General features: G+C 39.7%; 1 protein-coding gene across 6 annotated transcripts in view; it reads right to left on the minus strand.

Moving 5' to 3' along the window:
• Positions 1–9,182: 9,182 nt before the first annotated feature.
• PIKFYVE (phosphoinositide kinase, FYVE-type zinc finger containing) overlaps positions 9,183–20,179 on the minus strand; it is a 71,188-nt gene continuing 60,191 nt past the window's right edge. For 5 of the 6 annotated variants that reach the window (XM_086751350.1, XM_086751348.1, XM_086751346.1 and 2 more), the window contains 8 exons: positions 19,691–19,750; positions 19,035–19,211; positions 18,186–18,289; positions 17,786–17,914; positions 16,176–16,437; positions 13,922–13,996; positions 12,245–12,990; positions 9,183–12,211 (listed from right to left, as the gene is read on the minus strand). In XM_086751350.1, the coding sequence (XP_086607476.1) occupies positions 12,875–12,990; positions 13,922–13,996; positions 16,176–16,437; positions 17,786–17,914; positions 18,186–18,289; positions 19,035–19,211; positions 19,691–19,750 (923 nt within the window). In that variant the 3' untranslated portion in view covers positions 9,183–12,211; positions 12,245–12,874. The remainder of the gene's footprint in view (positions 12,212–12,244; positions 12,991–13,921; positions 13,997–16,175; positions 16,438–17,785; positions 17,915–18,185; positions 18,290–19,034; positions 19,212–19,690; positions 19,751–20,179) is intronic. The other variant, XM_086751345.1, reaches the window with a different exon arrangement.

Genomic DNA, 20,179 nt, shown 5'->3' on the forward strand with positions numbered 1-20,179 from the left:
TGCATTGCATCTGTTCTTTAATATAAGAGACCTTCCCACATCCAAATCAAACCTCAAACTCAGTCACAGTGAAAAATGAAAAATGTGGTATCTTGTGACTTTATAAACTCTGTTTTAGTGAGTTTCTGCATGTATGTTTATCTGTAACTTCAGTTCCCACATCTTACCTTCTTACTGGAGAATGAGGTCATGGTTACATACTCTAGGATCCTACTGTTAAAAATCTAAAAAAATAACCTAGTATAAGCAGATGTACAGTTTCTTCTTTTTTCCTGTTAATGTACAGTTTCTCTCTTATTTCTGCTAACAAGAATAAATTAGTAGGGGAAAAAAGAAAGTGCTTCAGAGCAGTCTCCTCCATAAGAGAATGGTAGCATAAGAACTTTCTGGCTTTACTCTGGCTCTATTCATATTTCAGCTTTTTGTAAAAAGTTACTTTATCACTTCTTGTCCAGTAATTTGAAGTATATAGATAACTTCTATGAAAAGACAACACTACTATCCTTATCAAAATACCTTCTACACTGACTTACTTTGTTCAGGTTGCACATTTTGAAAGTTATTTAGGCTGTGGGGAAGAGGATTTCATTTCAATATGAATAAAGTTATTTTTAATGTTTCATTTTGTATCATAACAGTCTTTGCATCTAGTTTTTTATAAATTTCTAAGAGACCAAATGGATGTGGAAATGGGGAAAAATGCTCTTCATAACAAATAGAGAGAGGCAGCTGTAGGTTTGTAAGACATTTTTTGAACTTTTAATGAGTTTTTTTTTACCAGCTGCCCTTTTGGACTGTTTTCAATAAGCTTGGGGAAAATGCAGTGCATAATAAAAATCTTATACATAGCTGTGTCTCCAACCCTCTCTAAGGACAAATTCAAATAATTACCTGATGATCCAATTTTTACTAATTAAGGATTTAAACTGGTTATTGAAAACACTACAGGAGCAGCATTGTTTTTAAGTAGGAACAACTTGAAGGAGCCAGGTCATTCAGTTTTCTCCTATAGAATCATGGAGGTGTCAGCATTGCCTCATTCTTCAGAAATGAAGTTATATTTAAAAAAAAAACAACAACAAAAAAAAAAAACCAAAAAACCACAACCCTCTACCACAGAACCACCCTGAATAATAAAAAAAAAATCTCAAAACACAATGAAGAATTGTATTGGTCAACAACTATGTAGGAATATACTCCCCGACCCACAATGCCAAGCCTAGTTCAAAGCAGGTTCGAGTCAGATTTTAGTAACTGTTTTGATGCTTATATATATACGTTTTGATACTTAAATATATACCATATGATACATTTTATATTTTAAATGAAAAACCTTCAAATTCACATATCCAAGCAATAAAAAAAAAAAAAAAGGAAGATTACTCCAAAACAGTATGTGAATGAATACTCTGATTTTAAATAATGTTGCACCAGTCCTTGGTCTCCCTCTTTCCTCTCGAGAGTAAATTTCAGTTTCACTCTCAACATACGACCAAGATGATTGTTCCACTTCTCCCTGGAGCTACCTGCAGATAGTGTTTCTTATCCCTTATTCTTTATTCCTTTCCTAGCACCATCCTATAGTGTGACTGTTCAACTGGGTTGACAAGTGTGATGACCTGTGGGTTTTGACTGAATGCCACAAAACAATCAAGCCAAAGCAGGGCACAAGCAGTCTCCAGGGTGTCCATTGCTTAGGACTTGCCAGGTATTAAGTAAACATCGGCAGCCTTGCCAAATTTCTCACATTACAAGCAGCAGACCATGAGGCTTCCTTCTTGTGTAAGTACCCATAATAAGGGCAGTATATAATAAAACACAAAATACATGTATGCTGTACAATAGGTGGCATAGTACATATGGAGGCCTAATGGCTTTTAAATTTATCTTTGGCATCCTATTTTGTTTTAATTAAAAGAAGGACTTCTACGGCTGTTTAGTGTCACTGAACTGATAAGCTCTCATGCCTTATACTAAAACAAGAAAGTTCCCAAGACACATTTGGCTTCTTCTTTAGCTCCTGCTGTTGCTAAAAGGCATAAAAATAGAATACAGGGAATATAGCAGAAGTTTCAAGCAACATACTGGTTTTATATGGTCTGCAGTTGGAAAGATCACATTTTGATCAAGCTTGGCAAGTTTAAGTTTTTCTATTCATGGGCATGCTTCAGGTTTAATTACTTGTGGAAGTTATGCATATTTTTATCAATTTATAAAAAGATTTAAAATGCTTTAAAATTTAATGCTTTCACCATGAATGCACTAGAATAACTTATTTCATTTACTGAAACTTTGCATCTGAAAACAGTAACATTCCAAGTCCAAATACTTTCAATCTTGATCTTCTCTCTATGCTAGAATTCATTACTAATTTTTTCTTCTATTTATCTGTAAGCCACCACACTTTGGATAGTAAACAGCTAAAGGTACACCATCAACAGGACACTAAGTACTTACCCCCAACACTAAGCAGACTCCTCCTTGAACTGCTGATTTTCTAAGCTTTAATAGAATTCTCTACATATGTTAGCAGCTGCCAACAGAAATTAATTACAGTTAGTTGGGCACGTGTAATGTGATCAGTGTATTCTGCAGACTATTTCTTGACTAAGACTAGAGTGGTGTCTGTTAACGTTTGGCATGTATTCTTTGCAAGCCCACACGTCTTGTAAGAAAATGTCTATGTTACTTAAATGTCAGTGTTTCAAAAAAACATTCAAGAGCTGAATTAAGTAAGGGTTAGGGGTTTTTTCTGGAATATGATACACAGTAAAAACAAGTAAGTTCTGGTGAATTCTTACTATACAACTGAGCTGGAATGGGAAATAACTGCCTTAAAGATACTCTCTGCTTTCTAGGGCTTAAGGGACAGAAAGCAGAATACTGTTTTTCCATAAGGCAGCTCAAACTTACATGAAGAAATAGATATAATTTCTGCATATTATAAGCTAACACAGAGCCACATAAAGAATGACCTTACTCTTTTCTTTTCCATCCTTATCAAGTACCAGACACATTAAAAAGAACACGCTTTAACCAGAATTGATTACAGATCCTTTCAACCATTAGAAATTCATACAGCAGACCTAGAGTTTCCAGAAAATCATTTTCTCCCTATAGGATGTGTTTCAGATAGTTTCTATAATCCTGGTATAAAAAGAAAACATTTTCTTCCTCTTGTTGTGTGCATATGCGTACATTAAGCAATGCCAGTTGTCCTGTCCTAGATATACAACTTTTTCATCAGGTAGATAGTTTACTTTTGTTATATCAGAAGATCTCAGCCAGTCCAGTAACAGAAGCCCACATCCAGGATAATATGTGTTTAATTTTTGCTGAGGCTATATTAGAAAAATATCCTATGTAAACTGTAGAGAAAAGCTACTATATTCCCATCCTCTCTGCAACTGTAACTCAATGCTCTCTTTTCAGTAATTATATTCACTTACTTTATTATCTTACCTTTGATCACCGGATCATTATGTTTTGAATGAATTTGTTATTCCAATTATATACTAAAGTAAGTGAACTGTGTTTATAGCGGAAAATTTTTCTGTTCAGGCTTGAGGCTGGAACAGCATGCAAGAAAGTACCTGTATGCCTGGCCAGCCACTAGAGCCACAAAGTACCAGCTGATGTTCTGGGAGTACCTTCTATTTTGCTTTCTTCTTTTTCAGTGTGAGCACGCTCTCATGCAGCTGCAGCTGTAGGGCACCTCTGTTCCACAGTCACTGCTGTTACAATAAGGCCCAGGTGGGGAATTACAGCTGTAATAACATAGGTCTTTGTGCTTAAGGCATCACACAAGATGCAGTATCTCTGTGTAGGATGTGGTGTTACATGCATAGCTGCACTCAGTTCAGCTAAGACAGGTAGGCGCTTTGTCATCTTTTCACCTTTCTGTTCTCAAAGTATTTGAGGACTAAGGGCTAAGCTACAGTACACAACTATGCACGTGCACTATACGGAAAAGACCAGGTTCCTACAGAACTTCATATTTATATTTGCCTAGCTGAGAATAAAGGGGCATCATATTAAATATAGCAGAAAAGAGTAGAGCAGAAGTGTCACTTGCAATCTGCACAACTTTTACTTCAGAATGTTATCCTGCTGCAGAATAATTAGTAGAGCACAGGGATCTAACAGACAGGTTCATCTTAAATAAGAGCATGCATGCCCTTAAAATTAGAATTAACTCCAGATGAATCACTGAGTACAACAAGCAGGTCCCCTACTTTCCTAAGCATACTGAGTTTCAAAGACAACCAAGTTTTAACTGCTCCATTTGTCCTAACCTGAAAAGCTTCAGAAGCCACTAAGTACACTAGCAAATGATACTGGTGTAAATTAGTATCAGTCTTTTTAACATCTATTGTAGAATTCAATGTGGACATCAGTATTTTGATCATTAAATGTCATAGAATCATAGAATGGTTTGGGTTGGAAGGGACCTTCAAAGGTCATCTAGTCCAGCCCCCCTGCAAGGATCAGGGACATCCCCAACTAGATCTGGTCGCTCAGAGCCTCATCCAGCCTGGCCTTGAACATTTCCAGGGATGGGGCATCCACCACCTCTCCGGGCAACCTGTCCCAGTGCTCTACAATCCTCATTGCAAAAAAATTTTTCCTAATATCCAATCTAAATCTACCTCCCTCTATTTTAAAACCATTACCCCTAGTCCTGTCGCAACAGGCCCTACTGAACAGCCTCTCCCCATCTTTCTTGTAGGCCTCCTTGAGGTACTGGAAGACCACATCAGTATTTTGATCATTAAATGTCTTTGCATCTTTAACACAGGTTGGCATTACTGCATCAGTTCACTGCTCGCTCTCCAGTTTAAGCAGTACTGTGTAAGGCGTCACTTTCAGGGATCTGTATTGGAGCAGTGCACCAGGCCAGTGATCCCAGCCTTCTCCTTCTGCAAAGATTGCCAAGGACTCTAGGAGTGAGTGTGTGCTGGGCCCTCAGCTGCATCAACTACCCACTCAATGCTTACAGTTCAACAGAGAAGCAGGGCTGAGGCAAAAGCAGTAAACGGTTAAACTGCCTGAATTTTTTTCTCTAAGTCCCTTTAGTAAAAATCACTTCAGTCATTAAATTTACTTTGATTCAGTCCTTAACATATGCCTTCATTTGCTGTATATTCTGTGCATATAAATAAGGATGCCTACAGAAACTGGATATGAAAATATTATAATTAATTTGGATTTTATGGCTATTAGGCTTGGTGTGCTATTCAAGAATGGGCAGAGATGTCATTGCCAGTGAAAGGAAGAGTGCTCTGAGATGGGAACACAGAGCTGTCTGCTGCTTTGACAGACAGCTTCAAGCACACAAGACAGCTCCAGCCACATTCTGATGAGAAATATTTGAAGAAAGTAGGAGGTTTCACCTAAAACTAAACAAGTCAATAAAAGTTACAGTAGTCATGAATTCTGACATTTCTATAGTAAGAGTAATCACTATTCAAACCCTATACCATATTCAACTACTATTTACTATAGAATATATCTATAAAAACACATTACTATAGAAACGTATCTAACTAGCAGATAACTTGGAATTAAAAAAGTATTTTCTCTGTACAAAACAAACCAAACAAACAAAAAAAAAAAACCACAGAGTACTGTGTTCATATCACAAAAGGCTGTAAACTGGTTTTGTGTAGACATACTGAGATCACCACTCTTTTCTTCCTGTTTTGGATGGAAACTGAGAAGCAAATTCCACAGGCCCAGGATCCTCAGTACAAACAGCCTTCCTTCAACAAGGAGCAGGATACAGCCATCACGTTTCTACTGACTATAGATACTAACAGAAGAGACACCTGTCCTCACTGAATAGCACACATGCTATTAAGGGACTTCAGTCCTCCACTTCTTCAGAGGTAGACTCACAACACATTTAGATATCTGGAAAACAATATAGAACTGCCACTAAGATCATATTTTCTCTACAATTTTTATATCCTGTGAAGTAATTTAAGCAAACATATAGCCAGCCTTCACACTAGAGGATGAACTGAAAATTTGAACCAGTGACAGCAGGTGGCAGCGACGATTCAGGAGCTGGCCTCCCGCAGGCCCTCAAACAGCTTACATTTTACAAGCAAAACAAAGCCATCTGTAATCTGCTCCTGTAACTATACAGTAATCAATGGGGTTTTTTCCTCATACTTACCTTCTCAGTGTAAAGAGCACACTAACTGCAGTAAGCTTTTAAATTATTTTGTCCCTATGCCAAACACAAATAACAATGTACAGGACCTTGTAATACATGAAGTTCTGTTTTAAAGACAAAGTCTAGGAATCTTCACTCAAAACTGCAATTTCAGGATCATGGGCAGGTAACCAAAGGCTAAACAGTTCTAAGGAACAATAGGGAGTATTTCTCAGTAATTTACTACTTCAGCCACAGGCACACTCTTACCTGTTTTAGGGGGTTCTCATTTTTCTTCGTAACTTTTGTGCCTCTTCCTCCCACCTTGTCTTTGTCAGCTTCATAGATGAAGCACCACAAAATCCTCAGAGCTGAAGGCAGGATTCTTCTATTTCTGGCAGCCAAAACACACCCTTCTGTAAGAATAACTTTCCAATACGATAATTGCCAAATCAGCTTTTATACTCTTCTCTCACATTCTTCCTCCACCGACATGCTTGCTTTTTCACATGCTTGCTATTTTCCCCACACAAGTCATCTTCAGCACTTCAAAGGTGAAGGTATAATTACTAAGCCTAGACACCTCTCCTTCAGTATGGCAATGAGATTTTACAACTCATCTTGCATATTGACATGTACAGCCAGTTCTGGAATCCTAAAACTATTGATTGCAATGGACCTTTCACTACCAAAGTTCTATTCTTTCTCCTCAGGACTCCTCACACCACAGCTCCTGCATATGTAGAATGTTTCTCCTGTTTCCAGAACTTGTTTACTTAATACAGCTGTAAACAACTGGAAAGAGTCAGAAGACTGCTTGCTAAGGCTGCAAGGACTAAGGACTAGTTAGTTAGCCTTCAGAACGGGCTTAGAAAAAGTCTTCAGATTAGGACCAGAGACCTTATGTCAGCTAATTCTAGTAACGCAAGTTTACCTACAGAGATTTACAAGCACGGCCTCCAACAGAAAAGCTACCTATAATCAGAGAAAAGGACACGCAATGAAAGCAGCTCCACAAGTGACACAGCAGGAAAGAATCTCACCTAAGGAAAAAACACAGAGGTGATAAGGAGTTGGCTGGCTGCTAACAACTCCGCTTTCATGTATCATTGCAAGCTACTGCAGAAGTTAAACTGAGGACAGCCTCTCTAACTGGCACAAGCTGTGTGAAGGAGCACAGTTTTGTAGGATGACAACCGTGTGCGTTGGAAACATTCAAGAACACAGACTTTATGGTGGGTAAGAAACTAGCTTGCTTGGAGCTCTGCAAAGCTTAGACTCAATATGTAGGATGACAGTAATTCATAACCACAGATATTTCAGCATTGGTTTTCATCATTCAAACTAAACATTGCTTTCTGTCCTCACCCACATCACTTGGTGCAGGATTTTCACACCATAAGAGGCAGCAGGGGCTGGAGAACAAGGCATTGTAATAGGATGCATATGTTGGGGCTCATGCTGATTCTGCTGGATTACTGAACCAGCCCCCAGCCCACTCTTACCATCTGTTTCTGTCATACTTAATCTTTTGAGAAGCAGGCTCTGCTTCCAGGCACACATTTAAAGATATACACAAACCTCCTCTCACCATAAACTGAAGTGGTTTATTGTTTTGGTTCTTTTTGTCCCTTACAGAGTTCTAGCAATAAACCAAGGCACCACAGCAGGAGCTCAGATTCCTGTTATTACTTTAGTATCTCAGTGGCAATACTAGGCTAGTATCAGTGTCTAGCACAGCTAGATGTTCAATCTCTAGTGTGCCAGATTCCCAGTCCTGTGTCCTGAAAACAGTGAGAAACGAGGGATGGCTTAGCTTTTCCAAATCATTGTTTGCAAAGTTACTCGGTATATGCACCGACTTAAAACCTCCAGACTAAAACTGAAGTATTCTTTGTTGTTCCTGCCGTGGAGCCTCAGTTTGTTGTCCATAGGACTCAAATTGAGACATTACAGCATAGACTGAGATGACGAACCCCAACTTTTTCTTTTTTTTTTGTTTTGTTCGTTTGTTTGGGTTTTGTTCATAGTAGTATTGTCTAAATCAAGGCGGCAGTGGGGAAGTTGACCCATGTCTCATACCATCAGTTACATCAATGGAAAACCCATGCAATTAGTTTCATTTTCTAATACTGATGACTTCAGTACCGATTAAGAGAAGTTTGCTTAGAGCACAAAACCTTGACCTTTACTAGATGTTGGCAGTCCCACTTGTATTAGTGGAATGCTGTTCCAATAACCCTCCATTTGTGCTTTTCAACTTCATGCCAGAATCCCCTCACTTTACAGCATAAGGCAGCACTGCCCCTGAATTGAGTATCCCACCTTTTGCTTGGCTCACACCCCCACAGTGGGACAGCTTCTGATGCAGTTTCATATTGCAGCAGACAAAAGAACTCAAACTCACTTGGCAGAAGTGGTGATGGTGCATAATGCAGGTAAAATCCTTCTATTTTAGACTGAGTTTTATTTTCTAAGAACCAACAAGCCCCCTTCCCAGAACTAATCACACATCATGTTTAGCTTTAAGAGAGGTTACTACATACCAGGCTAATATGAAGCAATCAAGATATGCCATTAAATTTTCAGACCTCCTTGGATTTTGTCTTTAAGTAGTCTGCTTAAGAGAAGACTATGGAAATACCTGGAAATTTTTCCTGAGGAACGTGTTCTACCTCTTGGAAGAACTGTGCCACGGCAACACCACTATCTGCTGGACAAAACTGGATGCCTGTCTCACACAGCACTGTGTTGGAAAGCAGCTGGGGAGAAGGTGAGATAAGCACATGAAAGGTTGTTTGCACATTCTGCTGCCACCGCCCTGGAGAGCTGCCGACGTTCTGCTCCATTGGAGGAGATGAGCTGCAAGGTATAGAGACATGACGGGCATGCTTACACTGCACGCAAAGCTGGCAACATCCAACAGCTCAACTGCTGCAGAGTAAGCAGAGGGCTTAGCCTCTGATCAAGAAAATGAGATGTTATGAGACCTAACTGCTCCACCACATGGAATAGACTCAAGTATATCTTAGTCACTTTATTTGTATCTATATACATTACATTTTGATTCTCCAAGTAGTCAAGGCAGTTATTCTCAAATAGTTTACTACATTAATTTTATAAAATACAGCTGAACCAAGGTAGATTAGAAATACATACATTATGGTACATTAAGTGCTTTGAATAATAATTAGTCTGGCCACCTGGTAGTGAGCGATTCATTTTGTTTTAGTCATTCTCACAAAGGGAAGTCCACTCCACAGGTAACTCCCCTAAGCCCAGCAGAGCTACTTAACCAGCAAGAGTCCCTCATGTGCTTTTAGGAGACAAAATGCATCGCTGGGCCACTACAAGGCATTCTGCTGTCTACAAGATGACTCAAAGCAAGTCATCACTTCTGACTGGGACAAGATTTAGACGTTTGTCACAAGGCCTCTGATCAAAACAACAGAAGAAAAAAAGCCACTGTAGCTCTGAAAAAACGCAGCCTTCACGTTTGCAACTGGGATTTGCTTACACACATATATGCTAAACCTGTGTTATAAAGACACAAAAAAAACCCCCTCTAATCAAAGGGCTCACGTAATACCTAGGCTGTTCCCCTAGGACATCCTTAGGCATGTTGCAGGGACACAGACCTAACACAGCCCCACAAGGAGCTCACTCGGAGATCTCTTCTGCATGAAGTATTGCTCTCCTTTTGAGAAAGTCAGCTTTGTAGCAAGTGAAATGCCAGGACAATTCTTATTCTGAAAAGGGAATGTTTGAGAAGATCTCTGCAACTCTTCAGCTGCTGGGATATGAACTACCAATCCTTACACCTTTATGTCACATGGCACCCAAAGATGTCCCAATTCCATTAGGTACTACAGCTACTGTGTTACCCATGACAAGCAGTTTGCTTTTACTCCAATCTGTTCAGGACTAGTCTAGCAGCCACATCCTGACCCAAAGTTAATTGTTGATGCCAGCTCAAAATCACTCCTGCAAATCTCTCCAACTGCTATAACTTCAGTCAAACAGGTCACAATTCACATGTCTGGGCTCTGCATTCACAGACTACAAAATAGCTGGCTGGCAGAAGGTTCTCTCACTTTTACAGTGCTGAGGGCCTCATGCTGTCATGTACACAGGAACATCAGCTACAGTTAGATGATCATGTTGCTTTAGAGCCAACTGCTTGGAACTCTGGAAGTCAAGCAGTATAGAGCAGCCACACATCACTGGAGTAAGGATTACTGGTGACAGGACAAGGCCAGCACATCAAAGCTCTGTATTAGCCTAGTGCAGATGCCATGACACTGCCCATATTCAAAGTCCATCAAGCAATCCACATACTGACAAAGTGGAAGATAACATAACCAGCTGCTGTTGGGTCACCTTAGCTGGTCAGGCAAGTCAAGATTTTTCCCTGTAAACTTTAGGAGGGGAAGAAGGAATAACACATGTAAACTTTAACTGAGACTGGAACAGACTCAGGCTGCATGGCATGCTCTTTCACATTGATGGACCGAGACAGAAGGTAGAAGCCAAAGTAGTGAGAGTAGCATTGAGCTGATGGACTGGTTGGTCCTTCATTACACAAGGCCCTGCACACAGCTAGCCATCCTGGGAGTACATTTCAACATAGGAAGCAAGATGTCCCAGAGGTGGTCAGCTGTACCTGATACGTTGTGTTGGACCAAAAGGATTCTGGGCCAGAGACAGCAAGAAGTACTGTGTCATCTTTCCACAGCACAAGTCGCTGCAGCCTTCAACAATGCACCCCCAGAAATAATGATTACATTGCACAGAGGAAGTGAGAATACTTTCATTTCTGCTGCTTCAAGATCAGCAGCTTTGCTCATCCTCCAGTAGGGCTTTGCAATGGGGTGGGAAAGGCTTCTTGCAACACAAATGACTTGCCACCTGGCAGCTCAGACCTGAGCTGCATTGAGTGGTTTTGGAACCAACAGTTCAGTTCTCACTGCTGGCCTTTTCCTTTCTTAGTGCTGCCCAGATGTTACTCTTCAACAGAGCCACCGCCATCATCGGCTGCAGAAGAAAATACTGAACACAGGGAGTGAACAAAAAGCCATCAATCCATAGTTACAGTGAAGATGGCATTACCAGGCAACTGGTCAGAATGAGCAAGTGGTTATAAAGAGCTATACTGTCCCAGACTCCATGTTTGTTTCAAGTCCTTCCATCAGAGACTGGAAGTCAAAGGACAGTATTCTTGCCTCTCAAACTCATTTAAAAAAACCCACTTTTATTTACTGGCCTATATTATAATGCAGCTAAAAGTAAACTCATCACCTACAAAACCAGGTAAAAATTAATAAAAATTGAAAGAAGTGCTTATTTTCATAACATAGAGATTCACAGATCTCTGCACATCTTTATCCATCATACAAGATACCTGTTAGTTCAAGTTTATCTTTTTACAGAAAAAGACAACTATATTCATCTCAGTGGTACAAAAAAAAAAAAAAAAAAAAAAAAAAAAACAACCAAAAAAAAAAACCCCACCAACTAATACTGCTGAAAACAGTTTTTCCATTTGGACTGACCAGTGTGATGAGATATGGATGCTCATTCTCATCAGCATGTCATGAATGCAAGAAAAACATTCTCCTGGCAAAGTTTCACCATGAGGTAAATGCATTATTTGAAAGTCTTGGGGAACTGAAATGGATTTGAAGTGATCTGCCAGGAATGATGGTTTCATTAAGGAGAAAGTTGTCACTCTAAGGGAGTACGCTTCATTTTGTCTAGCAAATTACTGCTAAGGAAAGGGTTAATCAGCTTCATAACTACAATTAATCAAGCCTGTTAAATTAAAGGGTATATTTTTTTAGTTATCTGTTTCCAGAGATTTGGGCAACATTCAGATCAAAATACCTCTTAGGATTGAAGGGATATGTTTTGGAGTTTGCAGTATGCTGATGAATGACAACCCATTTTTATGGGATTCAGCTAAAATTAAATTATGACAGATAAAGACAGAGTTGTACTGCAGTAATATAACTTAAAAGATGTAGTGATATGGCATTATAGCTCTGGAGCTGCCTTTTTAAAAAAAAAAAAAACCACAACAACAACAACAAAAAACAACAACAACAAAAAAAACCACACAAAAAAAAACCCCTGAACAAAACTATTTACAGACCCCAGGAAAACCTGAAGCAACAGAGCATAACCAGGACAAGTTATTCACGGATCCTAAATAGGTCAGCTACAGACCACTGCAACAATAGCAGAATTCAGGAATTAACTTCATTCTTCTCTCACCCACCCACCCACCCAGAGAGGGGATTATTTCACATTTGCAGTGCCACGCATCCACTACAGAAACATGAGCTGCTCATATTCAACACCACTCAGGTAGTGCAAGACTTACAGAGATCACGTACTTCTACACCATCATGATCTGCATAGTATCTGTTTCAGTGCTCTTACATGGAGATAGCATCCCCTTCCCTACTGACAGGGGGAATGTCTCTTATCAACGCTGTTCAGTGGTACCTTACAGCCTAGTGAGGCTAGTTTGCTTACCAGCCTCCAAGACAGGATTTAAAGTGCAACAAGCAGATTTCACACTTCACAACATGACACACATGGTCAATGTAGACATGGAACTGCAATCCTCTTGCTTACTGCTGGACAAATCGCAGGAAGAAAGTGGCCTATAGTGTCATTGTCCTCTTGTGCTTTCCCAATATGGGCTTTAGCTTAGCAATTCAGGCCCAGTCCTGTCCAATGGTCTGGCACCATCAGGAAATACTTGTCCATAGCTTCACAAAACCTGGTCCGGTACAGTTCTGGAGAGACCACAGTTGGCATCTTACCTAATATGTAAGAGACAAGAGCAGTTAGAAACAGGCAAAAGAGTACAGACAGGTATCACACAAGAATACAACACCAGATAGCCTAATCATGAAGGCATACTGTACATGAGAGGGTCTTGGAACCAACAAGTGTTATCAGCCACCTTTTCTTTTTTTTAATTATTATTTTAAACTTTTAGGAGAAAAGACAGATCAAGGTCTAGATCCCTAATACCTGAAGTTGGACGAAACATCTAGGCTTTTTACATCAGCCCTGATCAGTTTGTTTCTTTTTCTCTTCTCCTGTTTACAGTGAAGGTTTTCCAGCAGAGATGTAAATTTCTCCCACAAAGAATTTCACACTATGGACACACTCTTATCCTCTACAGACACCTGAGCAGTGGTACAGCAAGTGTTCCCCTTCCCTTCTCTTTATAATCCTCCTACTGACTTGAGGCCAACACTAGGCAGTGCTGCACAGAAGCTAGTCTACTCATTTCCACAAAGGGAACTCCTCAGCTCCCCAAATATGGGCAGTAGTTAATCATTTGATAAAGATTCCTCCACACTAACATCTCAGAGTATATATGATTTTCTGGACTCAGAAAACATCCTCTGAAACCAGGCACCAAGGTTTTTTGCTAGTATCTCTGTACGGGTAACAAAGTTTACGTGTGAGTAGCTGGTAACTAAGAAAAAGAAAAAAAAAAAAAGAAAAGAACAGTCTCATAAGTAGATTACTTTTACCCTATTCCCAGGAATTACAGACTTAAAGGGTCACCCATGGAGGCAGATCAATGAAACTTGTTATTTCTTCCCCTGTTTTCAGCAACTTAATCTAGTGTTGCAAATCTGCACGGTGTGGAAGTTGTGGCTTTTTTAGCACAGTTATTGGAAGCTTCCAGGTAACAAGGAAACATGATCAAGAGTTTTGCTTTCATTCTGGACCTACCTTGTCCTCCCAAGATGCCAGTTGACTTCACCACCATTTCAAGCTTTTTGTCCCAGGTAAAAGTGCGAATATAGTCTGTTGCAATAAAAAAAAAAAAAAAAAAAAAAAATCCACACACAAGCATGTCATATCTGCTATAACCCAAATAATGCTGCTCTAAAATGTATCTATTTCCCCTCAAAAAGGGCAAGAAAGTGGTAGGCTTCCATAACCAGAACTTCAGTGGTCCCCCTACCAGTCGACTCCCTTTCTGGAGTATTGATTTTATCTGGGTAGGGTGAACGGAACATCTCAAAAGCCCAGCAAGATCTTCCTGCCTCCTCAAAAGCAGACTTTCCAGGCACATCTGTCTTTACCCATGTTAAGTGTTTCAAGGGCTCATGAGCTGATCCTCATCTCAGAAACAAATTAAGAAGCCTCACTTCATCTCAACAGCTCTCACTATTTTACTGCAACAGCTAGCAGCATCAAGACTTGGATACTTATCCATTTAAGCTAGTAGTAGTCCTCATCACTGCAGCCATCTACAGGTCTCATAAAAGAAAGCAAACACTTTTCACCTCATGATATGGAAGACTGCAAAACCCTACAAGTGACCCCGACTGGAAGAGGGGGCTGCAAGGGGAAGACTTCAGACTTGCTTCCATGCCACCTTCAGAGAAAGCGTGCTCAGTCATCACAAGCACATGAACATTTTGATCTACAAAGCTGAAGCTGCAGTAACTTAAGTTTTCCATTACTGGATATCATTATCTCCTAACATCTGACTTCAACTGTAATTATACAATTTTGAATTTACTGTTTCTAGATTTACAGAAGGCCACCATAAGCATCCACATGTTTCACCTCAGTTGTGCTTTACACAATGCTCATCTGGACCTGCTGATCTTAAGACTTATCCATTTATCTGAATACTCTGAAAACACTCAAAGTGCTTTGGGACTAATATAATCAGTTTGTGCACTAACTACTGTCACTTCATGCCCCAAGGCCCAGAGCCCCACACAACAGGGCCTACAAATAAAGTAAAGTCTTCCCAGCTCCTCACAGACCTAACTTAGTTGTTTCCTGTATCACATTAGGATCTAAAATAGGTAGAGATTCTGACCTCAGATTCAAACTCAGTCCAAGTTAATGATTTTTAGTTCTGCCCCTGCCACAAATTTAGCTTGAGTACTTTGTAAGTTCTCAGGGTATCGTTCACAGAACACTGTGATAGACTCATACAGTAGCCATGTTCTCTCTTCTTGAAGATATTCGTGTTGAACAAGCTCCTTCAGATCATGAACAGCTGTTCTCACCACAGCAAACGAACTATTAGCTTTAAACATCATATAAAATATACTAATCTGGTAAGACTTTCCAAAAGGACAGCAAAAAGCCACATATACAGAAGGAGCAGAGTCTCATCCCATTTACCCAAATATTCAAGAGTCTACAAAACTACACAGTAATAACAATTTGCAGTTCTTTGTAGCTGGGACTTCCTTTCTCAACTAGAAGTGTTATTGGAATGGCTTTCAAGCTTTATCAGAAAAGGAATAATCCAGGCCTTCTGGCTTGAGATCCCATCTGGAAGCATTTCTGAGCTAGATTTCAAGAGCATTTCATTTCCAAAAGTCATTTCCACATCCTGCAAAACAGCTGCATCTCCAAATCTTCTGCACAATACAAGCTTGCCTCTCAAAAGATATGGCTCTACTTTCCAGTCACAAGTCAAGAGGATGTGGCAAGGTAATTACTGCATTGCCACCCATATTATCCAGGTCAGACGACACGATTACAAGTGATCTTGTGATGTCTAAGTTCCCTCTTCCATACCTACCAATACCATTTCTCCATAGATCCCCTCTACACAACTTTAAATTTAAATGGCTATGTAAACATTACTGAACTTAACTTTAAATATTAAATATGTAAAAGCATACAAATAACCTTCCCTACTTCAATTCGATTTAAAGTGTAGATTAAACACCAACTTGACTGCTTTTTTGCTACCTGTGAGGTCTCCTGCACGTATTCTTAGTAATGCAAATGCTAGCACAAGTCCATACAAGAGCTGGAGAGAAGACTTCCTGCCTCCACTTTGAATATCCATGACAGGGGAGTGTGGTATTCCATCAGGGAGAATACAAGCTTTCCTGACACATCTCTCTGGTGGTTATGGTACAATTCTAAGAGTACTATAAACACCTAAACCAGAAAAAAAAGCAGTTTCACCAACTGAAAGCAAGAAAATAAAAAGACAACCTACCAATGATCCCAACAACCAGCTCATTGTTGGTATCATCACGACCCACCAGCAGGGAATAGTCAATGATGAGGTGGCTGGAGAGGAACTGGGAATCACTGTGTATGGAAGCTCTCAGCACAGCCTTGCAGTGGGAACGGATGTACAAAGGATTGTCCCGGACCATCTTCAGAAGGTTCTCATCCAGCAGGACTACATCACAGCTTTCCTTGCCTGTGTCTGTTTTAACATTTCTATTCCGGAGGGAACCCTTCAGGTCAAAAACCTGCAAATGGAGAACAGCACTACTTTGTTTCATTGTTCTGCAAGGTTAAAGACTTCAACATACCTAACTTCAGTGTTTGAGAAGGCAGCACGGCAGGGCAACTCTTTCCCTCTCCACAGGGGGAAGACAATTAACAAAAGCCATTTTTTGTTGACAAAACAAATTTAAATCTTCCTGAATGGAAAGTAGCATATAAGTCTACAGAAAAGCTCTGCCACCTCAATTCACAAGTTTTAGGGAAGTTAATTAATTAATATTTAGCCTAATTTAAGGGGAAAAAAAGGTGTCCTTATTTTTATATTGTATATGTAAACTCAGTTTTTCAGCCAGCTTCTACAGACTCAAATGCTGATGAAAGTAAAGCCACTGAAGAGGGAACTGGGTCTTGCATGAAGGACCTTTTAACATCTGTTAGCAAGGCAAGAGACAGATCATCATTACGTTGTAAAGGATCTCTGGAGGTCTCCAGCCCAATGCCCTGCTTGGAGCAGGTCCTGCTAGAGAAGCCTGTTCAAGCCCTGTCCAGTGAAGATTTGACTAGCTTCAGGGATGGAGTCCATGGTCTCTTTTGGTCTCTGTTATAGTGCCTGACCACCCTCATTGATTTAAAAAACAGACAAACAAAAATAAAACCCACAACAACATCCTTTACATCTATCTAGAATTCCCTTAGTTCACCTTTTCCCACAAACATCGCCTCTTTGAGGTCAGATACTGGAAGGGAAGGGGGAAAGAATTGATACTATCTAGTTTTAGAAGCGACATTAGTTGGAGCTTCCTTTTCAGCATCAGCTCTGTATTTGAAGATAATTTTCCCCCAGTCATTTTAAGGTCTTCATTTTACTGTCTCAAAGAGGTTGCTTTTCCTTTACTAAGAGCAATACTGAACTCAAAATCTTGTCCCACACATGAAGCAGTTCAGAGATAGAACAGCAGGTTCAAAACATTATTACTTTCCCCCTCACTGCACAGTAGCTCACCATCTCCATTGGTGAGGCTGTCCTTCTAAACAAATTAGTCTGTAATCCCAGTTAGTTCTTCTAAAAAGCTTTGCAAAAAGGTTTCACTTTTTCCTAATGAGGGTGGCAATGCTTTCTCTCAGACACTGGAGATGCAGGAACAAATAAGACTTCTAAAAACTGAAGCCTGCACTACAGCTATCTGAACTATCCAATATAGGTATCAAGTCACCAAGGATAACATAACAAGAAAACAGGCACTGTTATCTTTGAGCAGTCTAGATATAGACAGCATACGCAGTCAGAAGTTACCTAGATGGCTACTGGTAATACTGCTCTTGCTCCCAGTCAGACCTGCATTGGAAGGGAACAGAATGCTTGGATCTTACCTGAGCCATTTTCCTGCCATAGAAAAGGTTCTCCATGACAAGCAGATCCAGCTTCTTTTCAGTGTTGTTTTGAGAGTTCTTGTATCCAATTCGATATACCCCAAGGATTTTGGCTAGTGCTGTGGGCTTCTGACAAAGAGATGGCATGGGGTGAGAACTCTGTGTACAAGCAATCAGCAATCAAATACTAGAGTTGCCATTGTTCTGACTGTATATTACAGCTTAGAAGCTCTAGCAAAATTCTCACTTTTCATTTTAAAAAAATACATTATTAGTACAACTCATACCCTCTAACATTTTCTTTTATTTAAATTAAAGAGGTTAATGGAAACTGTTACCAGTCTGTAGAATACAGAACACTGCCTAAAATAAAAGGTGCTTTTTTAGGAAAACAAAATACCTTCTGCTGAACCGCATTAATGATGTAAGTGAAGTAGTGCGGAGCAAAGTCGAGGAACGATTGGACTTCCAGACGAGGCATCTGCTTCAAGATGAATCTATCATCTGTTTTAATATCAGACAGAGGCAACAGGGTTACTTACAGTAAGTGATGTATTCTTTACAAGTTTTTTAGGACTGTCGCACCACTGAAGTGGTTTGAAAAATTAAAGTACCACAATTCTCTTAAATTATTAGCTACGGAAGCTAATTTCTATAAACTTTTACTTCTTATATTCTGAATATCAGAATTTCAGCCTTACTGGATTTCAGCCTTCTAGCAAATCAGGGAGAAGAGACAGCCTAAGTTAGATTTACCTCCGCTGTATGGGCTTCTTATATAGACAACAGAAACAGCCTACAGACCCTTACATTCAAGACTTCTTTTAAGCAGGGGCCTAGAATCAGCCACAGGTTTGTTTTGTTTTGTTTTTAAAAAAATCTTATAAATCAGCTATAACATGCGGGAGTATAAGAAACACTGTCTTTAATAACCTTATTTTCCTTGAATTATACTCAAGTTCTTGTTTTTTGAAGCCTGTCTAAGAGAGTACAACCTTTCTGCCCAGCTGGCCTCCCTAGCTGCTACTACTGAAAAACAGAACTACATTGATTTCTCCTGCATATACAAAGAAACAAATGATCTGATATTGAAGACCCCAAAACTATCCACTTAACTTTCCATTCTGAGTGACTGCTTCACAGTCAGCAACCCTCTGGCCAGAGGTAATCAGGGATTAAAGGACACACTAACCACCAACATCCCCAAATAATACCCTCTAATTACGAAAGGGGAAGAAGCTGTATTTACCCTCAGTCACATAGAACGCAGCCCCAGATTTGCCACCTCGTGCCTGCCAGGGCATAGAGTGAGAGAGAGATCGGATGAAGTCCTCTTCGCTGCTCCCCAGTATGACTTCACGCATCTTGTGAAACTCGCCAGCATAATAAATCCGGCAGTAGAACTTGGCATGCGCATCTGAAAACTCTGGGGAAAAAAAAAAAAAAAAGAAAAAAAAAAAAAAAGACTTCCTCAATAACAGTATGCAATACCCACTGACTACCTGAAATCACACTCAGAGATTTTACCTAGATGCCTAGATGCCTAGAAGAATATTATTATGCTAAACATACCTCTCTCACACCTATTGCACTTTGGAAGTTTAAACCAATAGGATTTAAATGGAAAGCTTACAGGAAAGTCACCCCTCTGTTGGCTAGCTCACAGTACATGCCACAGGAAAATGTCCAGACAAAAGATCAATTTAAAAAAGTTTTATAGGGTATTTTTGCAAAAGAGAGATTGGTTAAAGTAAAAATTGCATCGCTTTGTTCTCAATTTGTTTTTCCTTGCTGCCCAATACAAAGAAAAAGTAACTATTAACTTCAAGATTTCCATTATATTTGCATGAAAAAAGGAGTTTGACAAGCTAAGACTTCAAGACTTCATTATCTACAACTACTCACGGAGTTCCACATGGGGATTCACCAGCTGTTTCTTTTGTCCATCTCCTCCATCTATGTCATCTGAAAGCATAAATGGACCAGAGTTGTTCATTATTATGACTAAGAAAGCCGCATAAGATACTACATGTAAACTCACATTACAAGAAAAATATTTTATTTTTTCAAGAATACACAGAGGAAACTATACACAGGGAATTAGACATACAGCTATAATTGTACAATATAATATGTATGTAAGAAGGGCACTGCTGTTCATGGGACACATAAGTACAAACTTTCTCTCTGTTTTCTCTTCATTCATTTTCCATAAGCTGAAACAATGAAAGTGAAATAGGAAGTGAGGAAGAGAGACTGGGCTGCTTAACTAGAGTCAACTCAATCCAAAGGCATTCAAGCCCAGACTAATCAATGTCCCTATAGTTACCAGGGTTTGAAAGACCCTATTTCCCTTCTTGTAAAGCAAAGCAATGTCTTTAGGAGAAACTTACA

Source organism: Chlamydotis macqueenii, chromosome 6, assembly GCF_036417535.1.
Source record: "Chlamydotis macqueenii isolate bChlMac1 chromosome 6, bChlMac1.mat, whole genome shotgun sequence".
Classification (NCBI taxonomy): Eukaryota; Metazoa; Chordata; class Aves; order Otidiformes; family Otididae; genus Chlamydotis; species Chlamydotis macqueenii.